Source organism: Lynx canadensis, chromosome E1 (assembly GCF_007474595.2).
Source record: "Lynx canadensis isolate LIC74 chromosome E1, mLynCan4.pri.v2, whole genome shotgun sequence".
Lineage (NCBI taxonomy): Eukaryota > Metazoa > Chordata > Mammalia > Carnivora > Felidae > Lynx > Lynx canadensis.
Window position 1 is genome coordinate 55,032,605 of NC_044316.2, and position 24,279 is coordinate 55,056,883.

A 24,279-nucleotide genomic window follows, 5' to 3' on the forward strand; every position below is an offset into this window, starting at 1 on the left:
GTCAGCGGTGCTCACACGGTCCACACTGGCATCCTGCAGGACTGACAGACATGGGCCGCAGAAGCCTGTGTGGCCCCTTGGACTCTGCCGGGAACACAGCTTCTTTCCCTGGTGGGCCAAGAGAGGCTGGTTTTCTTTATGCCAAGCGCCCCCCACCCTCTCCCCTCAGAGGGTAGGTAATCCTAGGAATTCCCAGGGCCACAGCCTGCGTCTGGGTCTGGCGCAGGCCTGTCCGAGTGACCCTGCTCTCCTCCCACAGAGCACCTGGTGGTGAACGGGCGGATGGACGTAGCCTTCCCAGGCAGCTCCAACTCTCTGAACAGGATGACCGTGGCCAACACCGCTTACGGCACCCACCTGAGCCCACACCTGCCCCACCGGGTGCTGAGCACATCTTCCACCCTCACGCGGGACTACCACTCGCTGACCCGCACGGAACACTCCCACTCCCACTCTGCCACGCTGCCCAGGGACTACTCCACCCTCACCTCCGTGTCCTCCCACAGTGAGTGTCCGCTCCCAGCCCTGCCTCTCCCACTGACCCTGCCTCTCTTCCAGCTCCAGGAGGCTGGGGTTACTGGCCGGGCTGTGCCCCGCTTCCCATCCTCCAACAGGCACACTTCCTGCCCTCACTCTTGTTTTGTCCTGCCCTAGGCCTCCCTCCCATCTGGGAAGAGGGGAGGAGCAGGCTTCCGCTGTCCTGGGCCCTCGGGTCCCTGAGTCGGGCTCAGATGAAAGGGTTCCCTCCCTCTGGGGACTCCCGAGACACTATAATCCTGGCTGGGCAGCCAGCGGCGCCCTTTCGGGGCCCAGGTAGTACAGGGGTGGCCATCTCGTGTCTCCACAGCTGTCCCGCTCCATCTGTCACCCATCTGTTCATCGCAGCCACTGCCCAAACCCAGCACTTCACCCTCCATTTTTCATCTCCATCAATGCTGATGCCTAATATAGCCTCTGCCCTTGCGGGGGTGATGGGCTGGGGGAAGAGGGGCGGCCAGACCAGCTGAGGGGGAGGGGGCGGCCAACTTCTGGTGCTCACCCTCTCTAGGCACAGGCAGGGCCCGCAGCCACTCTGAGTTGTCCAGGGAGGTGCTGGGTGGCCCAGACAGGGTGTTGCAGGCTGAGTGAGCCGCGAGGCCAGCGGCCAGCAGAGATGAGACAGCCGCGGGAGGTCAGAGGGAGGGCTCCCGCCCAGAGACCCCCCTGCCAGAAACTGACTGTGGCCTCCCGTCTTCAGGCTCCCGCTTGGCTGCAGGTGTGCCCAACACACCCACCCGCCTGGTGTTCTCGGCTCTGGGCCCCACGTCTCTGAAAGTGAGCTGGCAGGAGCCACAGTGTGAGCAGGCACTACAGGGCTACAGTGTGGAGTACCAGCTGCTGAACGGGGGTGAGGCACAGCTGCCTGCAGGCTGGGGGCTTGCAAGGCTCGGGCACCCAGCTGCACAGGAACCCACCCAAGTCCCTTCAACACTAATGATCCCCACCAGACGTTCTGAGAGGGCCTCACTTGCATGCTCCTCGCTGCCCGTCACTGCCTCCTCTCCTCTGAGTTATCCAGCTCCCTGGCCCTCTCTCCAGGTCATCCCCTCTGCGAGGCGTTGCGTAACAAGTCTTCACTGACCTAGGGACAGACCCAGGGCCTCCGCTGGCCTGCGAGATGCTTTTGTGGGAACCGGGAAGTGCTGCTTCCCTGGGAAGGCAAACTCGCAGCAGCAATGACCTGGGCCCTCAAACAGGCAGAACATAGGTGGGATTTTAGGCTCCACTCATCCCTCGTGTAGCATACCACCTAAACTACCAGCCACACCATACCAGGCTGATCCCCACCTGTACCCAAACCGCAGCGAATCCTGGGTGGGATGATCAGTGGCAGCCTAGGGCAGGGGTGGGATCAGGCCAGGGGTAGGAGTAACACTGACCCCGGTCTGCCCTCCCCAGGGGAGCTGCATCGGCTCAACATCCCTAGCCCCAGCCAGACTTCGGTGGTGGTGGAAGACCTTCTGCCCAACCATTCCTATGTGTTCCGTGTGCGGGCCCAGAGTCAGGAAGGCTGGGGCCCAGAGCGTGAGGGTGTCATCACCATTGAGTCGCAGGTGCACCCCCAGAGCCCACTCTGCCCCCTGCCAGGTGAGTTGACTCCCCACCCCGTGGCTGCCCCCATGACGTCCCCTAGCCACCCACACGCTGACAGTCTTGCTCTGCTGCCCCCAGGCTCCACCTTCACTTTGAGCACACCCAGTGCCCCGGGCCCGCTGGTGTTTACTGCCCTGAGCCCAGACTCGCTGCAGTTGAGCTGGGAACGGCCACGCAGGCCCGATGGGGATATCCTCGGCTACCTGGTGACCTGTGAGATGGCCCATGGAGGAGGTGCTGCCCGTCCCCACCTCAGGGGTGGCCAGGGGAGGGGTGGAGAGGGAGCCACAGAGGCTAAAGGCATCTTCCCTGCTCAGAGCCAGCCACCACGTTCCTGGTGGATGGCGACAGCCCGGAGAGCCGGCTGACAGTGCCGGGCCTCAGTGAGAACGTGCCCTACAAGTTCAAGGTGCAGGCCAAGACCACCCAAGGCTATGGGCCGGAGCGTGAGGGTATCATCACCATCGAGTCCCAGGACGGAGGTGAGGTGGCTTGCCCATTCTTCACCCCTACCCCTTCTCTGGCCACATCTTCTCCTGGCACCATCCCTGACTGGCGCTCATCTGCCCATGCCAGGCCCTTTCCCTCAACTGGGCAGCCACCCTGGGCTCTTCCAGCACCAGCTGCCAGGCGAGTACAGCAGCATCACCACCACCCACACCAGCACAACCGAGCCTTTCTTCCTGGGTGAGTCGCTGGGCAGGGGATCCTAGTTCTCGTGGGGGAGCACAGCGCTAACAGAGCAGGACAGACAGGGACCCAGGCAGGGTCCTTCAGTGCTTTTTCCCCTGCAGATGGACTGACCCTGGGGTCCCAACGCCTGGAAGCAGGTGGCTCCCTCACCCGCCATGTGACCCAGGAGTTCGTGAGCCGGACACTGACCACCAGTGGAACCCTCAGTACCCAGGTGGACCAACAGTTCTTCCAGACCTGAGCCCCCCACCCCTACCCGACAGTGTCCTGGAACCTGGGCCCCCACCCTGCCTCCTCCTCCTGGCTCTGCCTCAGCTACTCCATCCTCGGACCCCTCGCAGCCCAGCACACCCCCATGCTGATCACAGGGCCAGCACGTCTGGCTACGGAGCAGAGGGTAGGTGTCCTCTGGGAGGCGTGAAGGGAGCCAAGGTCCCAGATGGCCCTTCTGGCCACTACTCCCTTACCCCAGGCCCAAGCCCGTTTGTGCGTAACCAAAGAGCTGGGACCAGCATGACAAGGACCCAGCTTTGCTCTGCACTTAATAAAAGATTTTGCTACCGCTTGGCTCTGCCCTGTCTGTTCTTCCAGGGAGTGCCAGCACACAGCAGGCGGGCGGTTCTGACACACGCTTCTCTGATCCCCAAGCACACACCCACCTCTAGAGGCAGGCGGGTTATCGTGGTGGGAGGCACAAGTTTATTGAGCACCCAGATGCAGAGGGCAAGAGGCGCCAGAGGCCTGGAGCTTCGTGACGTGCTGCCTGGCAGGCCCCATGCCCACCGGGTGCTGTCCCGGGGAGGGCCTCACCAGTGCAGCACCTTGGCACCGTCGGCCGCCTGAGAGAGGTAGAAGGTGGCGGTGCCGCTGTACTGCTCCTAGGGGAGAGGCAGGTGGGGTCTAAGCGTGGCAGGGCCCCGGGAAGCCCTTTCTCCATCCCTCCCACCCGCAGGCACCGGCACCCACCCACCTGTATGTGCTGCATGGCCTGGGGAACGGAGGCAGCCTCCAGCAGGGTCACGGTGCAGCCACCGAAGCCACCACCAGTCATGCGGCTGCCGTAAACCCCAGGTGCTGACAGCGCGGCCTCCACGAGCTGGTCGAGCTCGGGGCAGCTCACCTCATAGTCATCCCTGCGGAGAGGATACAGGAGAGGGCGGGCCTAGGCCTGGTCCCACCCTGCCCTGGGGACAGCCTGTGCCTGGGAGATACAGGCACCCAGGAGTCCTCACCTGAGCGAGTGGTGACTCTCTACCATGAGGCGGCCAAAGGCTCTGTAGTCTCCGCGGCTCAGGGCAGCCGCGGCCTGGGCCGTGCGCCGGATCTCGCCCACGACATGTCGTGCCCGCCGGAAACCCTCCTTGCTCACCAGCTCTCTGCCAGCTGGGAAGGGAAAGGGGTCAGCAGACCTGCCACCCCACCACCTCTGGGCCCGTGCAGATGGAGGGATGGGGGCACCAGGGTGATGAGGCTAGGGGGCAGGGGTAGCAGGGGTAGGGGTGGAGGTGGCGGGGGGGGGGGGAGGGGAGGAGCCTCCAGTCTTAGACCTGGTTCTGACAGAGCTGTAAGCAGAACCTGGCATTGGTGACTAAAGTTTGGAGCCTTTCCTCCTCGACTATAAGATGGGACCCCTATGTCACTCTCTGGGACCCCCTATGCACTGATTGGGCAACATGCCAGCAGAGTGCCCGGTGCACAGTGGGTGCTCAATAAACAACAGGGTAAGCCCCAGACTCTTGGTGCTTCCAAGGTGAGGGGGACACAGGAGTCCACAGTGGCACAAGAGGGAGAAGAAATCCCGCCGCTGTTTACGCTGGAGCATCAGTGGAGCCCCTGAGAGCTGGGGCTCCAGAGTTGGGGTACAGCCCAGGCAAAGATCAAGAGACAGGGCACAGGGCCCACCAAGAGTAGGCTATCCTGCTGGCTAATGCTGAGGTGGGGAAAGCAAGCCGAGTCGGTAGCGGCAGCCCGGGGTACCGGGGGACTCTGCTACTTAATTCTGGATGCCACACAGGTTTTGGAGCAGGGAAGGGCTGGAGCTGAGTTCTGGTGGACAAAAGTGACTGCCTAGGGCAGAGGGCCCAAGCTGGGAGAAGCAGGAACCAGGAACCCAGATAGCAGTTGTTAAACAGTCAGAAACCAACGAGGGGACTGATGTGGGGGAAGAAGGAATGGAGGGAACAGAGATTGGAGACTGGGGGTGGGGGGGTGGATAGTGAGGACACAGGGGACTGAGGTTTCAAACAGAAGTGACAAGGGTGAGGAAATCACAGATAAGGGGAGCTCAGAAGCCTATGGGGGACAAAGGATGATGGGTTCCCTTGGGAATCGGGTGGAGGCTCCAGGACTGCAGGTGGAAATGGGGCCGGGGGGGGAAGGGGGGGCTCCAGGCGGGAAAGCAAGGGGCTGCAGGCTCCTGTCTGAGTCCTAAGCGGAGCAATGGTGGCTGGGGCCGTGCACTGAGGACAAAGCCTGGGGCAGGCACACACAACAGGACTGAGAGAGCAGCGGCCGCTGAGGGGGAGGGAATGCAGGCTGTGGGTGTGTGCGGGGAACCCCCCAGGAGCACTGCTGTGTCCCGTGGCAGGAGCAAGGGGCAGGCCGACCGAGAGGACGGAGAAATGAGTGGAGATGAGAAAATGGGGGCCAAAAGCATTAGGTCTTCTTCCAAGATGAGCACAGGAAAAAGACTCAATTTTAGAAGGGAAGAAAACCGACCAGGTTTCCAAGCAAAAGGGGAAGAGCCAGGCAGAGGACAGGAAGGAGGGAAAACAGGGCTTCTGGAACAAGACTCTGGAGAAGGCGGAGGACAGCACTGTTTCCAAGGTTGGGGGAGACCCCCCCCACACACACACCCCAGGAGTGGTGGGAAGGGATACAGTGGAGAGGATGGACGGCCAAAGTGTTCAAGCGTGAACACCTCCAATAAGGTCACCTGCACAGACAGAGCAGGTGGGGCAGGTGTGAACATGACAGGTCACCAAGAAGGACAAGCTGGTCCCACCAGGCTGGCCAGTGTCCTCCAAATGGGCACCCGCACGCTGCCAGAGAAGGCACAACTCCCAAAGCCAGCAGCCTGGCCCCGTGGCTGAGAGTACGGGCTATGGGGGGTTACATGCCTGGTTTGAGTCTCTCACTAAGCACTGCCACTTACTGTAGCTTCCTCATCCAAAACGATGAACGGAATAAGACTATCTGCCCCACAGGTATGACGGAGCGAGATGGAATTTGACCCTCAAACTATTACATATCCTCTCTTCCTGGCCACGTGTATCGTGAACCTTTAAAATACTTGCACCTTTTGACTCTGCGATCTTACGCCTAAGAATCTACTCCTAAGAAGATAATGAGAGAGACTCTCTTGCACGAAAACATTCGCCGCCGCATCACGGGATTATTAGAAAATGATTAACTTATGACACACCTGTATGCTGCAGTGTTAGAAGCCTTGCTGATGAAGTGCCCCTAATGGCACAGGAAAGGGCTCTAAGATGTAATGAAAGAGAAAGCCAGTGACCATATGGCCTATACTGAACTTGGTAAACGCAGATGTAGAGAAACACTGGCGGTGTTAGCGGTGGCTATCCCTGGGTGGTGGCCCTCTAGCTCACTGTTTTCCTCTGTGTGTTTTCCTACATTTTCCACAGCAGAAACGTAATCCTCCTCTTAGAAAGAACAATGTTAAGATTTCAGCAGCCCTGCCGAGGTTGGAGCCCTAGGTCTGCAGTCTTAGGGGGAGTGGGCAGAGCACAGCACAGACCCCCGGAGAGGAGGGGGTAGACAGGAGGGTCAAGCCCACGTCAAGGGCCTGGCAGCCCCACAGGATGCCCAGCCAGCTCTCACCCTCCAGTTCCTCCAGCTGCACCTCTCGAAGGCTCTCCTTGCCCAGCGCCCGGGCCACTTCTTCACACTGGCGCCGCCGCAGAGGGTACTCGCTGGAGCCCAGCGAGTGGCGGACGTTGGAATTGGTGATGAGCACGGCCAGCTTGGGTTCTGCCAGCGGCACCAGGCTTGTCTCCAGGGACCTGGCATGGAGTCGGAGTGGGGAGATGACAAGCCCAAGTGTCTGCTTGCCACACCAGGTGGTGGGCACGCTCCACCCAGAAGCTCCTCATGACGAGGTGGGAGGGTACAAGGGGAGCCCCTGACCTGCAGTCAATGAGCAGCGCGTGGCCTTTCTGCCCCAGCAGTGCGATGAGCTGGTCCATGATGCCACAGGGCACCCCTGCGAAGCTGTGTTCGGCCCGCTGACACACCTGAGCCCGGGCAGCTATGGACCCGGAGTCTGCGGCACAGGGGGAGGTGAGGAGGCTGGGGCCCAGGAGGGGGGCACGTGGGAGTGGGCGAATGGGAGCAGTGGGACCTCCAAGGACACGCCAGAGCGATTCCCCACCCTCCTCCGGAAGCCACAGTTGAGGAACAATCTCTGACAAGGAAACGTCAGGGAAGGAAGGCTGGGGTCTAGGAAGTACCTGGGCAGAGCTGCTGCAGGAAAGTGTATGTGGCCACTTCCAGGGACGCCGAGCTGGACAGGCCGCCCCCCAGGGGCACTGAGCTGACCACCACTGCACTGAAGCCAGGGAGGGGAGCAGCTGGAAAGAATGGGTGACGGTAAGATGGGCCATCTGGGAGGATGGGCCCATGAAGGGCATGTATTTTGTTATGCAGGGAGGCAATGCCTGATAGCTGCTTCCAGGGCTGTGTCTCCATCCTCCTACCCTGAGGTTCCTGGGACACAGTCTTCCCAACTCTCCTCCTGGTTTAGGGCTCTGGAGGCCAACAGGCTAGGGTTTGAATCCTGGCTCCACTAATCATAAAATGGGCAGCTCAGGACAAGTTCTGGAACCTCTCAGGGTATCAGTTTCATCATGTGTAAAACAGGGATACCCTCCCCTATACGTTACCCCATGGTGGATTAGATGAGCTAAGGAGCTTTGCAGCTGAGAGGTGGTGCTCCTATACTACCAGCATGAACTTGACTCAGCCCTAGTCCCCATACCTGGGTAGTGCTGAATCACTCCCTTGACATAGTTGGCCCAGCGGGGGGTCCCGGGCTCCAATGACCGCTGGGCTGTGGGCAGTGGAAATTGGAGCCGCCGGGGCTCATCAGCATCTTCGGAGGTGGTCAGGAGGGAGACAAGGCCGTCTGCCCGGGGGCTGCCCACCAGCACAGTCACAAGCTCCAGCGCCTGGCAGGAAAGACAGGGGGTATGTAACGCTTTTGCCAGGCGACCCATGGATGAGGCTTCTCTGATACTAAAGTTCTGAGAAATAAAAAGTTTCAGACAGATTCCTTTTAAGGCTCAACAGGAAGGAATTGGAGGAGAGGGGGTGTCTCAGGGAAGAACCTGAGTGCTGAGCTGGCCCTGGGGGCTTGGGTTCTGCCCTTGGGTCTTGGGGGGGGGGGGGGCAGGGCCAGTGCTGCAGAAGTGTAGACCTGGACTCTGCCCTGAATATGGGCTCTCAGCTGTGGGGCACGGAGCAGGATAACAGAGTAAGAGGAGCTCCAGCTGATGCGTTCCCATTTTGGAGTGGTCTCAGGTGCACTGTACCCGCTCGCTTGCCAAGCCGCACCAGGTGGAAAGAGCTGAGAGGCCTGACTCCAGCCCCACCAAGAACCAGCTGTGTGACCTTAAGCAGATCACTGACCCTCTCTGGGCCTCAGTTTCCTCCCGAACGGGTAGGACCAGGAGGTCTGAGGCTAGTTCCCCCAGGTCTGCGTTTGGGGCCCCCGGAAGCCAAAGCCCGAAGCGCCCCCATTCCCGCAAGCCACACTGGAGCCGCACAAGTTGAGGTGGCTCCCAGCGTGATGGGGAGGATCACGTCCACAGAGGGCGGGCTTGAGCGAAGAGGCGCCGGCACACCCCCTCCTAGTCTACTTCCTCGCGGATCCCCCGCTTCCTCCCTTCCAACGTGGGAAATACCCCGTCCCCGGGTCTCTCCGACGTGCTCGTCCCCCAAACCCGGGGCAGGAGGGCTAAGGTTTGGCGCGGCCGCCCAACATCCACGCGGGGACCAGGCACCTCCCCGCGCGCCTAAGGCCGGCCCTGCCGCTGGGGAGGCTCGAGGCTCCCCGCCCGGCCCCTCACCATGGGCAGCACCAGGCCCTGGTTGTAGTCCGTGTGCTCCCCGATCAGGTTGACGCGGCCCGGCGCCGACACCGCCAGCTCGGGCTCGGCCCCGAACTCCTCCCGGAACGCTCTACGGGCCTCGGCCAGCAGCTCCCCGGCCTGGGGCTGTCTCCAAGCGGCCATGATGCTCACCCTGCAGCGAGGCCAGGTCGGCGCGGGATGCCCGGGGCGGGGCCGCGCGGGGGCGGCGCGCATTCCTGCACGCGCCCCCCGCCCCCACCGCAGGCCTCCTCCCGCCCCCGCCGCGCCGGGCCCGCCCCGGCGCGCCTCGCGGCCCAAGCCACCTGCTGGGCACTCGGGGTTGGGATCTCCCCTACACCCCCACCGCGGAAGGATCTGCCCCACACCCCCACCGCGGCGGGCGGCGGACTTTGGAAGAGACCGGCGGGTGCCCACTCGAGTGGTATTGGCTGGACTGGAAGATCTGAGCTGCCCTTCCCTGGGCCTGGTGCCCCTTTCTCTGCTACCAACACCGGCCAGGCCATTCACCCACAGCCATAGCAGGGCTGGCATCCAGCCGACCTGAATTTCCCAAAGGGCTCTCCCAGGTCCTAGAGTCCTGCCGCCGTGAGAGGTCATCAGACCCTGATCTTGGGTCTCTGAGAGGGTGGCCTGGCACGATGCGTAAATTGAGATGAGGAAAGCCAAGTTTGGGTGCTGACCAGGGAGTCGCTTTCTACAGGCCCTTTTCTATAGTGGCCCCGCTGTCATAACTGCTAGCAACGGAAGGAGGAAGGAGTGGCAGTTGGACAGCAGTGGGCCCAGCCTCCACTGGAAGTACCTACCGGGGCTGCCAAGGTAGGTGGGGCTGTTGGCCCCAGCAGGTGCTTCCTCAGTCCTGAGCCTTGGACGCAGCATCTGACACTCACCACCGCCTCTTTCACCAGACTGCGTCCTGAACCTTCAAGCTGTCCCTGCCTGGACGCCTGTCCACATTTGCATCTATATGAGGCGGAAATGCTGAAATGTAAGCAGCCTATTTGGGACTAGGGTGGGGGGCTTTGTGGAGAGTTGTGGCCAGGTTTAGAGCTTGGGGTCTGCTGGGGGGGTTGCCCAAAGAGTGGAGTAGTGCATTTAAAATGCATCTCTGATACTCATCATGATGAGCCCAGAGTAATGTATAGAATTGTTGAATCATTATGTTGTACACCTGAAACTAATATAACACTGTATGTTATTTACACTTCAATTAAAAAAAATGCTGGGGGTGCCTGGGCGGCTCAGTCAGTTGAGCCTCCAACTCTTGATTTCCACTCAGGTTCTGATTCCAGGGTCGAGGGATCCAGCCTCCAAGCTCAGCGTGGAGCCTGCTTAACATTCTCTCTCTCCCTCCCTCCCCCCCCCATCTCCTGTTTGCGCGCTCTCTCTCTAAAATAAAAATTTTTTAAGAAAAATTTTAAAAGGCAGCTCTGAAAACTTCTAGAAATAAATATAGAGATAAATCTTTGTGACCTCGGCAGTGGCTTTTTTGATATGACACCAAAAGCACAAGAGATAAAAGGAAAATAGATAAGTTGTACTTCATCAAAATAAGATACTTTCCTGCATCAAAGGACACAATGAAGAAAGTAAAAAGACAACCCACAGAATGGGAGAAAATATTTGCAAATCATATATTTAAGGGCCTTGTATCAAGAACACACAAAGGACTCTTACAACTCAAAAAAGACCAATAAATTTAAAATAGGCAAACGACTTGAACGTTTTCCCCAAGAAGATTACAAATGGCCAATAAGCACATGAAAAGGTGCTCAACATCATTAGCATTAAGGAAATGTAAACCAAAAGCACAATGAGGTGCTATTTCACACCCATTAGTCTGGCCAAAATGAAAGACAATAGCAATTACAGCAATGTTGCTGAGAATGTGGGGAAATCAGAACCCTCAGTCTCTGGTGGGAATGGAGAACAGTTAAGCATTTCCACCAAATGCTCAACATAGAGTGCCCATGTGACCCAGGAATTTCACTCCTAAGTACGTACACAAGAGAATTGAAAACGTAGGTCCAGGGGCGCCTGGGTGTCTCTGTCGGTTGAGCGTCTGGACTTCGGCTCAGGTCATGATCTCACAGTTCGTGGGTTCCAGCCTCGCATCCGACTCACTGCTGTCAACGCGGAACCTGCTTCAGATCCTCTGTCCCTCCCTCTCTGTCTCTGCCCCTCCCCCGCGCCTTTCAAAAATAAATAAACGTTAAAAAAAAAAAACACAAAAAACATAGGTCCACACAAAACTTCTACATTAATGCTCATGGTAGGACTATTCACATTAGCCAAAAGGTGGTAACAACTGAGCGCGCTTGGCTGGCTCAGTTGGAGGAGCATGCGACTCTTGATATTGGGGTCATGAGTTCGAGCTCCACATTAGGTGTAGAGATTACTAAAAAATAAATAAATATATAAACTTAAAAAAAAAAAAAAAGATGTTAACAACCCAAAGGGATAAATGGATAAAGAGAATGTGGCATGTCCATAACAATGAATTTGGCTCAGGCATAAAAACAGTGAAGTGCTGATACACAGTATGGAACTACATGGTTGAGCCTTGAACGCATGGTAAATGCCGGAAGCTAGTCGCAAAAGACCACAAGTTGTATGATTCCAGATACACACAATGTTCAGAGTAGGCAAATCTGCAGACAGAAAGGAGATTAGTTGTTGCTTAGGGCTGAGGGAAATGGAGGGGATAAAGAGTGATAACCAAGGGTACAGAGTTCTCTTTGTGGTGTGGAAAGTGTTCTAAAATTGACCGTGGTGATGGTTGCACAGATCTTCAAATATACTAAAACCACTGAATTTTATACTTGGAATGGGTGAATTGTATGATATGTGTAATGTATCTCAATAAAGCTGGTTTTTTTATTTTTTTAATGTTTATTTTTGAGAGAGACAGAGCACGAGCGGTGGGGGGGGGGGGGGCAGAGACAGAGGGAGACACAGAATCCGAAGCAGGCTCCAGGCTCTGAGCTGTCAGCACAGAACCGGACGTGGGGCTCGTACTCATGAACTGTGAGATCATGACCTGAGCCCAAGTCAGACGCTTAACCAACTGAGCCACCCAGGCACCCCTAAATTTATTTTTTCATTTAAGTAATCTCTACACCCAATGTGGGGCTTGAACTCACAATCCTTAGATCAAGAGTCGAGTGTTCTTTTGACTGAGTCAGCCAGGCACCCCTCAATAAAAGCTGCTTTTTAAAAAAAAACCTTGGGGGGCACCTGGGTGGTTCAGTCAGTTAAGCGTCTCTTTATTTAGGCTCAGGTCATGATCCGAGAGTCGTAGGATTGAGCCGCCACCTTGGGTGTAAAGATTACTTAAATGAATAATTAAATATCTAATTAAATAATCGCTTAAATAGGCTCCACGCGAAGGCTGTATCTCTCCCTCTGCCCCTCTCCCCTGCTCATGCTTGCTCTATTATAAAAAAACAAAAACAACTTGGGAAATGAAACTATCCCAAATTCCATCTGATGGCCTGCTCCCTTTGAGCACTCCTCAGTAAAGCATTTTTTAGCGTAGGCAAAACAAAAGACAAGACAATGAGTGGCCCTTAGGGCTGGTTGAAATGGGATTAAACTCATAAACCATGCCTCCCATCCAGGCACCACTCTCAGAGACACGTGGGACCAGGCAACCGCTTCTCTGTGAATGCTTTACCTACCTGAGCTCTGACGTCCAACAGTCCTGAGCCCAAATCTCTGCTCTTACGATCTCAGGCAGATGACTGCACCTGAGCCTCAGTTTCTCATCTGTACAATGGGGGCTAGCGATTCCTCCCAACAAACGGTTATAAAAAGGAACAGAATGAGATCATTTTCATAAAGTGCCCAGCCTAGCACCTGGCACTGGTAAGCACAGAATAAATATTTGCTGTTATTATCAGTCATCCATTAATTCAACAGACATCAGTGGACTCTCCTGTGTGCAATTGGCCAGATAAAAGCCCCAGGCTCTCCTGCTCTGGGTGGGAGGCAGACACCATCCGGCCCCCTCTGGCTAAGTGCTGGGATGGAGGAGGAACGCTTTCTAAATAAGGAGAGAGAGAGAGGAGGGATCCCAATGCCTGCCAGGCCTACACCCTTGTTTTTATTTCCATTGTTTCATTTTGATTGAAAACATATCCATTTGCCCTATACTCATCCTTTGTATTGTTTCAGTCTTAGAGAACCTGGATTTGATCTAAGGGCAAGTGTTCCTGTTTGTTCGGTGGAGGAACTCTGAAACATTGATTTTATTTGGAAGATGTGTTTACTCCGTTTCTGAAGCCCATCTAGCGGGTTACATGAAATTTGTTCAGAAGTCTGCCTCTGACCTCTGACCCTCGCTCCCACTTTCCTGGCCAGATGTCACAGGGTTGGCGGGAGCGGGGCGGGGTGGCACCCTTATTGGTCTGTTCTTTGCTCTACTGGCTGAAAAACTCACTCGTACCAGCACAGCCAGAGCCATCTGTCACACGGGACTGCGGTATGGTGACCAAATTGCCAGTGATACCCACCACAGTGATGGAAATACCACAGTGCCAGCCAGATGCCCAGTGGCTGAGGCAGACCTAGAGGCTGCTGACCCACATCTGTCCAGGCGATAGTGAGAACTGGCTCCTGACTGAAGACAGGCACTCTAGAGGTGCCTCTTCCTTACCAGAATCTGTGTCCGTCTCTGTGCTGTTCTTAGCCTTTGGGTCCTTCCTGCTAGACTCAGTTTTTCAGGGTGCCTGGGTGGCCCGGTCGGTTAAGCATCCGACTTCGGTTCCGGTCATGATCTCACGGTTCGTGGGTTTGAGCCCAGTGTCGGGCTATGTGTTGACAGCTCAGAGCCTGGAGCCTGTTTTGGATTCCGTGTCTCCCTCTCTCTCTGCCCCTTCCTCTGCTCATGCTCTCTCTCTCTCTCTCAAAAATAAACAAACATTAAAAAAAAAAAAAAAAAACCACACACACACACATTTATTTTTGAGAGACAGAGAAAGAGTACGAGCCAGGGAGGGGCAGAGAGAGGAAGACACAGAATCCCAAGCAGGCTCCAGGCTCTGAGCTGTCAGCACAGAGCCCGATGCGGGGCTCGAACCCATGAACAGTGAGATCATGACCGGAGCCAAAGTCGGACGTTCAACTGACCGAGCCACCCAGGTGCCCCCAAAATAAATAAATGTTCAAAAAAGTTTTTTTTAGACTCAGTTTTTCTTCATGCGATTGAGGGGCTCTGAGCTCTGTGTAGCTCTCACTTCTCTGCTGCAGTCACAGCCTGGACCCCTGATGGGATTTGGGTCCACATCTCCCATGCTGATATCTACAGACACCTTCTCTGAAAATGTTTGCTCTCGGCAGATGGCCACCCTCTCACTCATTCTGGGAGTTTCTCTTTGTGGTTGTTTCCAGAGGGCTAACCTATCTTCTGATTTGGACCCCCTTTGCCCTTCTGTAACATGAATGATAGCAGCTTCTGTAATATTGGTAATACTAACCCTGAGCTTGTGGTAAGCCCTGATATCGGGGCTGTACTCAGCCAGAGGGCAGTACTGGTTGTTTACTACTACCAGTCTGTGTTCTGATTGGTCAGTGCCCTTTACTTCTGCTGTCAAATATTTTTAGTCACCAGGCTTTGCACAGATTATGTCATTAAATCCTTTCAAGCCTATTAGACACTGCTTTTATTCCCGTTTTACAGATAGGGAAGCACAGATGGGTTCGGAAACTCATGCACATGGGGGAGCTGGCCTTGAACCTGAGCCTGGCTGACCCTGAGCCTATCCTCTCAGCTACCACCCTGTCCCCAGCAGCATCCTGACCTGCTATAGCTTCTGCTTACTGAAGTGTCAAGACACAAAGCTCAGATTCTAATAAGGGACGGGAGGGGGCAGCTGTTCTCGGGGACCACTGGAGCCCCAGTTTCTTTTTTTTTTTTTTTTTTTAATTTTTTTTTTCAACGTTTATTTATTTTTGGGACAGAGAGAGACAGAGCATGAACGGGGGAGGGGCAGAGAGAGAGGGAGACACAGAATCGGAAACAGGCTCCAGGCTCCGAGCCATCAGCCCAGAGCCCGACGCGGGGCTCGAACTCACGGACCGCGAGATCGTGACCTGGCTGAAGTCGGACGCTTAACCGACTGCGCCACCCAGGCGCTCCATGGAGCCCCAGTTTCTACATGGAACACTCCCAGTTTGGAAGCCAGGCCGGTAACCAAAGCTCTTGGGACTTTGGGCTCATTCTTTGCCACCCATGCCAGGAGCAGATCCAGCCAGCTGTGCTGTGGGCTGCCAAGGCCATCCGGGCTGGTCAGCAAACACGTCTGGAGCTTCTGCTGTGCGCCAGGCACAACTCCAAATACAAGCAGGTCTCAGGCCTTTCCTTCAAAGCACCAGGAGCTTCTTGTCCCTCCCTGGCCTTGAATGCTTCCACCAAGAGGGGCCAGCTTTAGGCCTTACCTTTATTTGGTGCCCCCACCATGTCCCTGAAGTTCCTGTTCTCTAGGCTGATGACCGTCATGCCAATGGCCAGGGAGAAATCCAGACTCCCAAGATGCAGGGGACAGCTTAGGGCCGCAGGCCTCTCTTCTTAAGTTTTTGTTTTAAGTTTGAGAAAGAGAAAGCAAGCACAAGCAGGGAAGGGTCAGAGAGAAGGAGAGACAGAATCCCGAGCAGGTTCTGCACCAACAGTGCAGGGGCCTAAACTCATGAACTGTGAGATCATGACCTGAGCCGAGATCAAGAATCTGATGCTTAACTGGCTGTGCCACCCAGGCACCCTTTTCTTATTTTTTGATGTTTTTATTTTTTTAATGTTTGTTTTTAAGAGAGAGCAAGAGGCTGAGCAGGGGAGGGGCAGAGAGAGAGAGAGAGAGAGAGAGAGAGAGAGAGAGAGAGAGAGAAACAGCATCCAAAGCTGTCAGCACAGAGCCTGACACGGGCCTTGAACTCACAAACCGTGAGATCATGACCTGAGCCGAAGACCGCTGCTTAACGAACTGAGCCATCCAGACACCCCACAGCAATCTGTTCTTGCACCTTGCACTGGGCACTGCCCACCCTCCATTCCACTGTATATATTCCTGAACTAGGGCTGGCAGCTACTGGATGGAGACAAGACCCCAGTCCCTGGCACCCTTCCAAGTCATGTGTGGCTTTATAGCCCCTCCAGGGACCACAGCCTCACCAAAGCCCCTGCCCTTGCTTCCCTGGTAGTGAGGGTGACTGCAGAACTCTGAGCTTCCTCTATGGAGAAGGGTGATGGTGTACGTGGGGTGGAGGAGGGTCCTCTGCTCAGGGCAGAAAGCTACATGCTTCTCCTGGGTGTGCCTGACCGACAGTCCTGGCCCCTGATGCTCAGGCAAGGGGCACATCCCAGAGAAGTTCCATGATCCTGCTTGGAACAATGGTGGTATCCAGGTGGGATCCCTCACTGCCAGGGGGCTGCTGGGCAATTAACAGAGCCACGGGGAGCAGACACCCCCCAGGGGGCAGGACACCAGGCCCTGGCTCCACCTCACGGCACAGCCTTCTTCTGTGTAAACTCCAAGCTGACCCAGCTGCATCACCTCAATCTACAACCTTGCTCATTCCCCACACGTGCTGACAAAGAGGTGACAAAGGGGTCAGGGAGCCAAAAGGCCAGCCATCTGGCCCAAGAGGGCATTTTTAGCCTTCTCGGTGGGGGTGCTGCGGGATTTGGGCTAGCAGCCTGGGCAGGGACTTGGCCCTTCCCTCCTTCCCCTAGCCTTGTCCTCAGGAAGGCAGCTCGACGGCTGTGCCTGTGCTGAAGTTGCTGACCAAAGCCAGGCCCAGCTGGACGGACTCCCCCTGAGGAATGCCCAACGGGGGCAGGTGGGACCACCACTGGGCCGAGGGAGGAAGAGGCTGTGGGGCCCAGGCACGGCACAGCCAGCTCAGCGGTGTTCTTCGGTCGGTGCCTCAGTGTCAGGGCTGAGGGAAAGCAGGCTGTGATGGCCACAGTGGGGTGACGGTGAAGCACTCCCAACCCAAGGGACGGGGAGGCAGGGGTGGGGACCGGAGGCTCAGGGTGGGGGCTCAAGATTCTCATGCCCAGTAGACCACAGCACCACCGGTGAGACAACAGCTGCGGACGGGTGTGGTGAAAACCACACCTCGCCCTTCCCCGTTGGCGGGCTGGGCTGGCCACAGGCCTGAGGTTCTGCTCTCCGGCCCCCTCTGCTGTTGCTCCCGGACACAGGCTGGCCCCGTCTTGTGGGAACCGAAGGGCGAGCCCAAGTTTCCTGCTGACCCACTGGCAGACAGCTGACTGGACTGTGTCTACCCTCTGCTACCCTACCTGAAAGTGATCCAGAAGGGGCCTGCTTTCCAAGTGCTGCACAGGCCCCAGCCCCCATGCCCACCACCAGGCAGGAGGCAGTGCTTGCAAGGAGCCAGCTAGGGAGAGCCCGGGGGAGAAAGCTGAGGAATGACTGAGGAACTGAGTGGAAAAGAGTAAATTTCCAGTCCAGCCAGTTAGCTCAGAGCTTGTTTCCCTACACTCTTTGAGCCTCCCTGGCTGGGAAGCCCCCGCAAGGGGTATGGGGTGGCCATTGCTGGCCTCTCCCGGATCTGTCCTTCCTTCTCGCTGAAGTGTGAGGACGACCCAGTTAGCTATTTGACTAAGGGCAGATCTCTGTAAATAAGCTGGGTTCGGGGCACCTGGGTAGCTCAGTGGCTTGAACATCCATCCAGCTGGATTTCGGCTCAGGTCACGATCTCACAGTTGTGGGTTTGAGTCCGTTGGCCAACAGTGCAGAGCCTGGTTGGGACTCTCTCTCCTCCCCCTCCTCTTCGTCCCTGGCCCACTTGCACTCTCTCAAAAAATAAACAAGGAAACTTAAGATATATTTATAAAGTTGGGTTTGAAATGCTTGCCTCTGTTTTCATACTACCTTAAACTTTGCAGTTTTTATTTTGTTTTAATGTTTATTTTTTTTTTTTAATTTTTTTTTTCAACGTTTATTTATTTTTGGGACAGAGAGAGACAGAGCATGAACGGGGGAGGGGCAGAGAGAGAGGGAGACACAGAATCGGAAACAGGCTCCAGGCTCTGAGCCATCAGCCCAGAGCCCGACGCGGGGCTCGAACTCGCGGACCACGAGATCGTGACCTGGCTGAAGTCGGACGCTTAACCGACTGCGCCACCCAGGCGCCCCTTCATGTTTATTTTTGACAGAGAGAGCATGAGTGGGGGAGGGGCAGAGAGCGAGAGAGACAGAATTTGAAGCAGGCTCCAGGCTCTAAGCTGTCAGCACAGAGCCCGATGTGGGGCTCAAACTCACGGACTGTGAGATCATGACCTGAACTGAAGTCAGATGCTCAACTGATTGAGCCACCCGGGGGCCCATTTGGTTTTTTTTTAAGGTTTATTCATCTTTGAGAGACAGAGCACGAGAGGGGAAGGGGTAGAGAAAGGGAGACACAGAATCCGAAGCAGGCTCCAGGCTCCAAGCTGTCAGCACAGAGCCTGATGCTGGGCTCGAACTCACGAACCTTGAGATCATGACCTGAGCCGAAGTTGGGACGCTCAACTGACTGAGCCACCCAGGCACCCCGCCACCTTAAATTTTGTAAATAGAGTGTAATTTCTACATGTTGAATAAATCATCTGGTTTTACACATACCAGTTTAAGGATGAAGCAGGGGTTATTTCAGACTTAGAAACAAGGGCCCACAGGTCCATAATTACTATTAGCCTAGCAGGGAAAAAGGGGAATGCAAGGACAAGCAGGTGTGGAGGAAAAGCAATGGGGGCTACCTCACCAGGGTGGACCTGGCTTTTGGCCAGGCTGAGGGCTTCAGGACAAGGGCAATAAACAGCTTGGTTCAAAATCTCCTGGTAGTCAGAGCCCGTGCAGGATGCGGACACTTCCGGCCCTCAACGGGTCTGGCCTAATCAAATCCATCGACAGTCAAGAAATGCACCATTAATGCACAGGCTCAACAGGCATAAATCTGCAGCCTTGGGCAAACTGTGACACCTTTCAAAAGGGGGTCTGCCTGTCCTTTCTGAATGCATCCCCCGCCCCCGAGCCCCCCAGCTGAGTCAGAAGGCAAACTTTCCGGGCATTTCCCCACAAAAAGTTTTATTTGTGAAATAGATGTTATCAATTCAAATGAAGACCATTAACAAGATGAGATAATCTCAACTTCAAAAAACTTTATTTTTGTCTCATCCATCAAGGGCACAGGATACCTTCATCAGCTCCAGCTTTTGCTTTTCTCCTTACAGATTCTGTTCCATCACCTAAAACCCAGGGTTATCCTGTGTGGGCAGCTTCCTAGAACCAAAAGATACTTTCGACTGCTGGGCTAAGTATGCTCATGCACACTGTGCAAGCACAAGCTGCCCAATAAAACCCACAAACGTCTACATCAGGACGTACCCAAGTTGTACTGGGGAAGAGTCAAGTCTCACCCCACTTGGGTTATCACAACTAGTAAACTCAACAAACGGACATCACCATAGTTAAGTCTACTACTCAGACACTGCCAGGCACCCCACAGCACACTCCCACGTCCAAGATGGCAACGTCCTTCAGAAACAATGTTGAGATCATCAGAATTGGGAAGTCACTGCTCCAGAGCAGTTATTGGACTCCACCCTTCCACCTTCAGTGCCTCGTGAAGACTCATTAAGCTGCCAAGAATCAACCCTATGTATCCTAACTTGCATCTCTTCATAAGCCCCTTGAATGTGAAACTAACCCAAACTTTTTTTAAAAAGCTACTTTATCAGGGCACAACTATCTTTTCTATAGCTACTAGCTTCAAACACACAAAATGCTCATCTGATGACCAGTGGCCGTTGTGCCCATGGTCTTGCTGACTAGATCTAGATACTAACAAGCTTACAGTGGACCATCACTGGTCAGTTAAACTAGCTTCATACTGAAAAAGTGGCTTAAACCAAGGTACTCTGTACTCGTGGTGAAATGACTTGTCTAAGGAAATTCGTCATTATTTTCGTATACAAATGGTTTGTCTACCAAGCAAAACCAGATATAGACCAAGCTCAAGCTTCAAGATACAAAGAACCTAAATAATGGATGTATTTCTCTGTATATTCAATGTAGGTTTTTGACACTTCGTTGAATAAACAAGTTTATTTGTAAATTTAGTCAACATACATAATTGACCTAAAGACTTCAATAGAAGGTTAGTTTTTAAAACCACTTGGAAGGCCACCTCTATAAAGTGATTTTTCCAGGACCATGTATCAGATGTAACCTAACCCGACACCACCTTAACTGGCAGAGGTTCAAGAAGCTGGAGTTGTGTGCCCCTCTCCCACAGCAAGTTTACTCTAAGGGTTATTATAATACAAACTCCACAAGGAAAAGAACTTCGGTATGGTTTCCTCTTTGTAGAGAAAAAACCTAGTTATGAGACCAATCACAACACAAAGAAAAGCTGCACTAACTAGTATAGAATATTAGTAACAGATGATGCTGGTGTGAATAACTTGTATTATATTCTAGAGCCCTTATAAATAAAATCCCCCCCTTAGTGTTTGCATTAATCAGCTAGAGGGTTAGTTAACATGTGGTAGAATGAGGACTTATGCAAGGTATAATTTGCAAAGCAGTTTACTCTCATGAAAACAAGTGCAGTCTAGTTAGGAGAAAACCAACTGGACTTTAAATTACACACACCTTAATGACAAGACTCCCCACCACATGTGAATGTAAAACATTTAATTTAAAAATGTTGACACTACAATATATAAAATAGCTATTATAAATGCACATAGTGTATTCTATAGCTGCCAGTTTTACTTTTTTTTTTTTTTTTTTTAAGGAAACTGTAAGTTACACTGTGGTTAAGACTTGTATCTTCACCCTTGAAAAAGCCCACATTCTATCACAGTGATGTATGGTCAGACTTAACAGCCCCAATTGTTAAACACTTGGATCAAGTCATAACCAGTTTTATTGCAAAAGGACCCTGTACACATTTATCAATTCTAGTACCTTAATAGCTACCCAACAAGTCATTAACATACAGAAACATGCATCATGAGAAGCAAGAAATATCACCCATCCCTTCTGCATATTAGCAACTTGTCACTCCTGAGCAACAGTGCTCACATCACTGAGGTCTGTGAACAGTCACTTTTCGCATTCATCCTGAGTGAAAGATGGAATGACTTAAGTACAAATGCAACATATTATAAACAATTTCTTACAAAAAAAGTCACAAATTAAACCAAAGTATTTTACAGAATTTACTACAAAACACCATAAAAACTGCCTTCACTTAAGCTCTCTCTCCCCGTATCCGGCGAGCCAACTGGATGTCTTTGGGCATGATGGTGACTCTCTTAGCGTGGATGGCACACAGATTAGTATCTTCAAATAAACCCACCAGGTACGCTTCACTGGCCTCCTGTGGAGCACAAGAGCCACACCATTAAACTCTCTCCGAGGACGAGAAGCCACGCAGAAGCCCTCCGACCCTACTCCAGCCACGCTCGTCTTACCTGCAGCGCACCAATGGCGGCACTCTGAAACCTCAGATCGGTTTTGAAATCCTGGGCGATCTCCCTCACCAACCTCTGGAAAGGCAGCTTCCGGATCAGAAGCTCGGTCGATTTCTGGTAACGACGGATCTCTCGAAGCGCAACGGTCCCGGGCCTGCAGCGGGCAGGAGAGTGTAAGCGGATCCCCGAGAGCGGACAGCGCTCCCGCTTGGGGGCCGCGCGCCGCCGGGTCATTGTTTTCCTTCCGACTCGCCTACCTGTAGCGATGAGGTTTTTTCACCCCGCCAGTAGAGGGAGCACTTTTCCTGGCGGCTTTAGTGGCCAGCTGCTTACGGGGCGCTTTCCCACCCGTAGATTTACGAGCCGTCTGCTTGGTTCGGGCCATTTTCTTTTACCTAGAGAAGACACCCATGACTCTCGGGCCGTGGCGCTAGCCTCCCGGGGGCGGAGGATAGGACGGGCTCGGCGCCCCTGCCCTTCCGCCTCTTTGCCGCGGCAGATGGCCCGGGGCCGCCGCCTCCTCCCCCTCCCCTAATGACTCAGGCTGCAAGGAGCGGCGGCGGCGGCCTCCCCCGGGAGGGGGAGCGCGGGGAGGAGTCACTTCCCCTCCTCGACGGGCGGAGGCCCCGCTTGCCCGGAACCCGGCGTCGGGACCTCTGAATCACCACCGGGAAAGAGGCGGAGACGCGGTTCCGGAACGAAGCCCCAAGGGAAAACCTCCCGGCCCCACACCCGACACCAGCGGCCCGAGCGGCCCGCACCGGCCAGCGCTCCGTTCCCAACGGCTGCGGCCCGCGGCATCAACGGCTGCCGGGGCCTCGAACAAAGAGTAAAACCGCCAACACTTACCCAACGCCGAAGTCTTAGGCCGCTTCTCCGATCGTCGCGCCGCTCCTGCTCCCCAATGAAGAGCCGCAGTCGCCGAGTAAAGAAAAGAGGACCCTCCAACGAACGACCAAACCGCTCTGTGCTCCAAGCCCCCCCTTTGCCTCCGCTTTTATACCCACGCTTCACGCTGCGTCTCTGCGTCATAGGGGCTTCATTTGCATACACCAACGACTTTTTCTATTGGCGGGAGCTTTCGCCGACGCGCTGACATCCCCGACACAAAGGCCGTGCTTCGGCCCCGCTCCCGGATTGGTGGGTATCTAGGCCGCTGATTGGCTGTTAAAGTGGCCTGATGATTGGATGAATGCAAAGAGGAATGGGCGAATCAGAGGTTAGCACGAAGCGGCTCTTCTGATTGGATAAAATGAAGCTATGTTTGGATCCTTCCCTTGGTTCCAAAGCTCTACAATAGAAAGTCAATGCAAATGAATTGCATTGGTCTCTATCAGGGCTTAAGGGTACGGGATGGGCAGGAGCCTAACCATAGATGCATCTCGCTAATAAAATGCAGGAGGAGAAGTTACTTTAAGGAAGTTTTTGCAAATATTTTCCATTGTAAAATAAAATGTGTTCCCTGTGATTATTTACTTTCACATTTTGATAGTTATGTACACAGTGTAAAAAATTAGAATTCAGCAAATCATATTACATCACCAAGTATTTTAGACATCACACGTATACATTTTAATCAAAAGGCAGTTCTTTTGTTTGGTGGTGTAGGTAGGAGTAAATAGTAGATACAAAGAAAAATGTCAATAAATGATTTTATGCTTCCTGTTCTGTATGTTCTCAGACCATCACAAATTACATCAACATGCTTAAGAAGTAACCTACTAAGCAGCATATTTTGAATTACGTAATTCAACTGAATGAAATGACTACAGCCAGAATGGGAATAGTCCCAGAACAGCATTTGCATGTCCATAAAGAATAAAGAAAACTAAATTAAATATGTGTCCTTGTATTTAATGGTATATTCTGGTAGATATTTCAAGAAACGTGACAAATGTATAAAAATGGTAATCCCTACCTTTGCCTAAATAAATGTCTTTGATGTTTTGTAATACTCAGTTCTCCTGATGACACAGGTATATAAAATATCAAAGCAGGCTTAAGGTTAAGACCAGCCAAACAAAGCTCAGAAAATTGAAATAGAGCTTTGGACATTTTACTCCATTGTTCCTACTCTGGCTTCACAGAATTTTTTTCACAAAGATTTTATTTTTAAGTAATCTCTACACCCAGCGTGGGGCTCGAATTCACTACCCTGAGATCAAGAATCACCATGTTCCACTGGCTGGGCTAGGTAGGCACCCCTGAATATTTTTAAATTTACCAAAATAAAAGGTAGCAAAACCAAGTATTTGTAGATGTTAACCAGATAATTACTGTACATAAAGACAAATACCTCAAAAATTTACTTGTGACACTGAAGGTCTCCTCTCAGTATCAACAGTGAGGGGGAAAATGCACAATTTGAAAAATCAGGTATGGCAAAAACGGCTTTGACCCAATCTCCGGTATCAAATCCCTCTCATTTCAGCCCTCTCAATCTTAACAGATACAATTTGTATTTAATTATCACATACCTAAACTTTTATGCGACAATTTGGTCAACCTTAATTTCTGCATTCTTCCCAAAATTTACAGTAGGGGAAAAATTAAGCTTTCTGTTTCATTCATGTGATGCTGAGAAACCAAGATGGAGGCTCTCGCCCTGTCCTCAGAACCTGTGTAAAGCCAAGAATCAAGGTACTGGTTAGATCCCACATAGAAAGCCGTCGAACGATCTGGGATGTAACCAGAAAAATACCCTGCAAGGGTTAACTTTTTTTGACCGCCCAGATGTACTGGAGAAGAAATGGGCTCTCAAGTTAACAATCCTTTTGTGTTCCAAGGATTTTCTAAAAGATCCAGAATCCTGTCTGTCCCAAGCCTCCAGAGGACAGACACTCCGGTTTTGTTTTTCTT

At 53.5% G+C, this 24,279-nt stretch overlaps 3 protein-coding genes and 1 long non-coding RNA gene across 7 annotated transcripts in view; 2 read left to right on the forward strand and 2 right to left on the reverse strand.

Annotated features, from left to right (window-relative positions):
- Positions 1-3,392, forward strand: part of ITGB4 (integrin subunit beta 4) — a 30,828-nt gene extending 27,436 nt beyond the window's left edge. For 2 of the 4 annotated variants that reach the window (XM_030296017.1, XM_030296018.1), the window contains exons 33-40: positions 260-505; positions 655-813; positions 1,238-1,387; positions 1,939-2,127; positions 2,212-2,367; positions 2,451-2,615; positions 2,710-2,820; positions 2,928-3,392. In XM_030296017.1, coding sequence (XP_030151877.1) covers positions 260-505; positions 655-813; positions 1,238-1,387; positions 1,939-2,127; positions 2,212-2,367; positions 2,451-2,615; positions 2,710-2,820; positions 2,928-3,067 — 1,316 coding nt within the window. In that variant the 3' untranslated portion in view covers positions 3,068-3,392. The remainder of the gene's footprint in view (positions 1-259; positions 506-654; positions 814-1,237; positions 1,388-1,938; positions 2,128-2,211; positions 2,368-2,450; positions 2,616-2,709; positions 2,821-2,927) is intronic. The other 2 variants (XM_030296019.2, XM_032591126.1) reach the window with 1 other exon arrangement.
- A 110-nt stretch (positions 3,393-3,502) lies between these two features.
- On the reverse strand, positions 3,503-9,119 carry GALK1 (galactokinase 1). Its single transcript, XM_030296020.2, has 8 exons — positions 8,916-9,119; positions 7,826-8,015; positions 7,299-7,418; positions 6,976-7,111; positions 6,670-6,851; positions 4,059-4,209; positions 3,797-3,959; positions 3,503-3,704 (listed from the first exon to the last, which is right to left on the reverse strand). Exons 1-8 carry the CDS (start codon positions 9,078-9,080, stop codon positions 3,633-3,635), a joined length of 1,179 nt encoding a protein of 392 aa, XP_030151880.1. The 5' UTR covers positions 9,081-9,119; the 3' UTR covers positions 3,503-3,632.
- Positions 9,120-9,233: 114 nt separating this feature from the next.
- On the forward strand, positions 9,234-10,314 carry LOC115501126. The gene is made up of 3 exons (XR_003964729.1): positions 9,234-9,755; positions 9,845-9,924; positions 10,216-10,314. It is a non-coding gene; the product is annotated as an uncharacterized LOC115501126 (long non-coding RNA).
- Positions 10,315-20,029: 9,715 nt separating this feature from the next.
- Positions 20,030-22,403, reverse strand: LOC115500556 (histone H3.3A). The gene is made up of 4 exons (XM_030295061.1): positions 22,270-22,403; positions 21,678-21,815; positions 21,421-21,574; positions 20,030-21,326 (listed from the first exon to the last, which is right to left on the reverse strand). Exons 2-4 carry the CDS (start codon positions 21,803-21,805, stop codon positions 21,198-21,200), a joined length of 411 nt encoding a protein of 136 aa, XP_030150921.1. The 5' UTR covers positions 21,806-21,815; positions 22,270-22,403; the 3' UTR covers positions 20,030-21,197.
- Between the last annotated feature and the right edge of the window lie 1,876 nt (positions 22,404-24,279).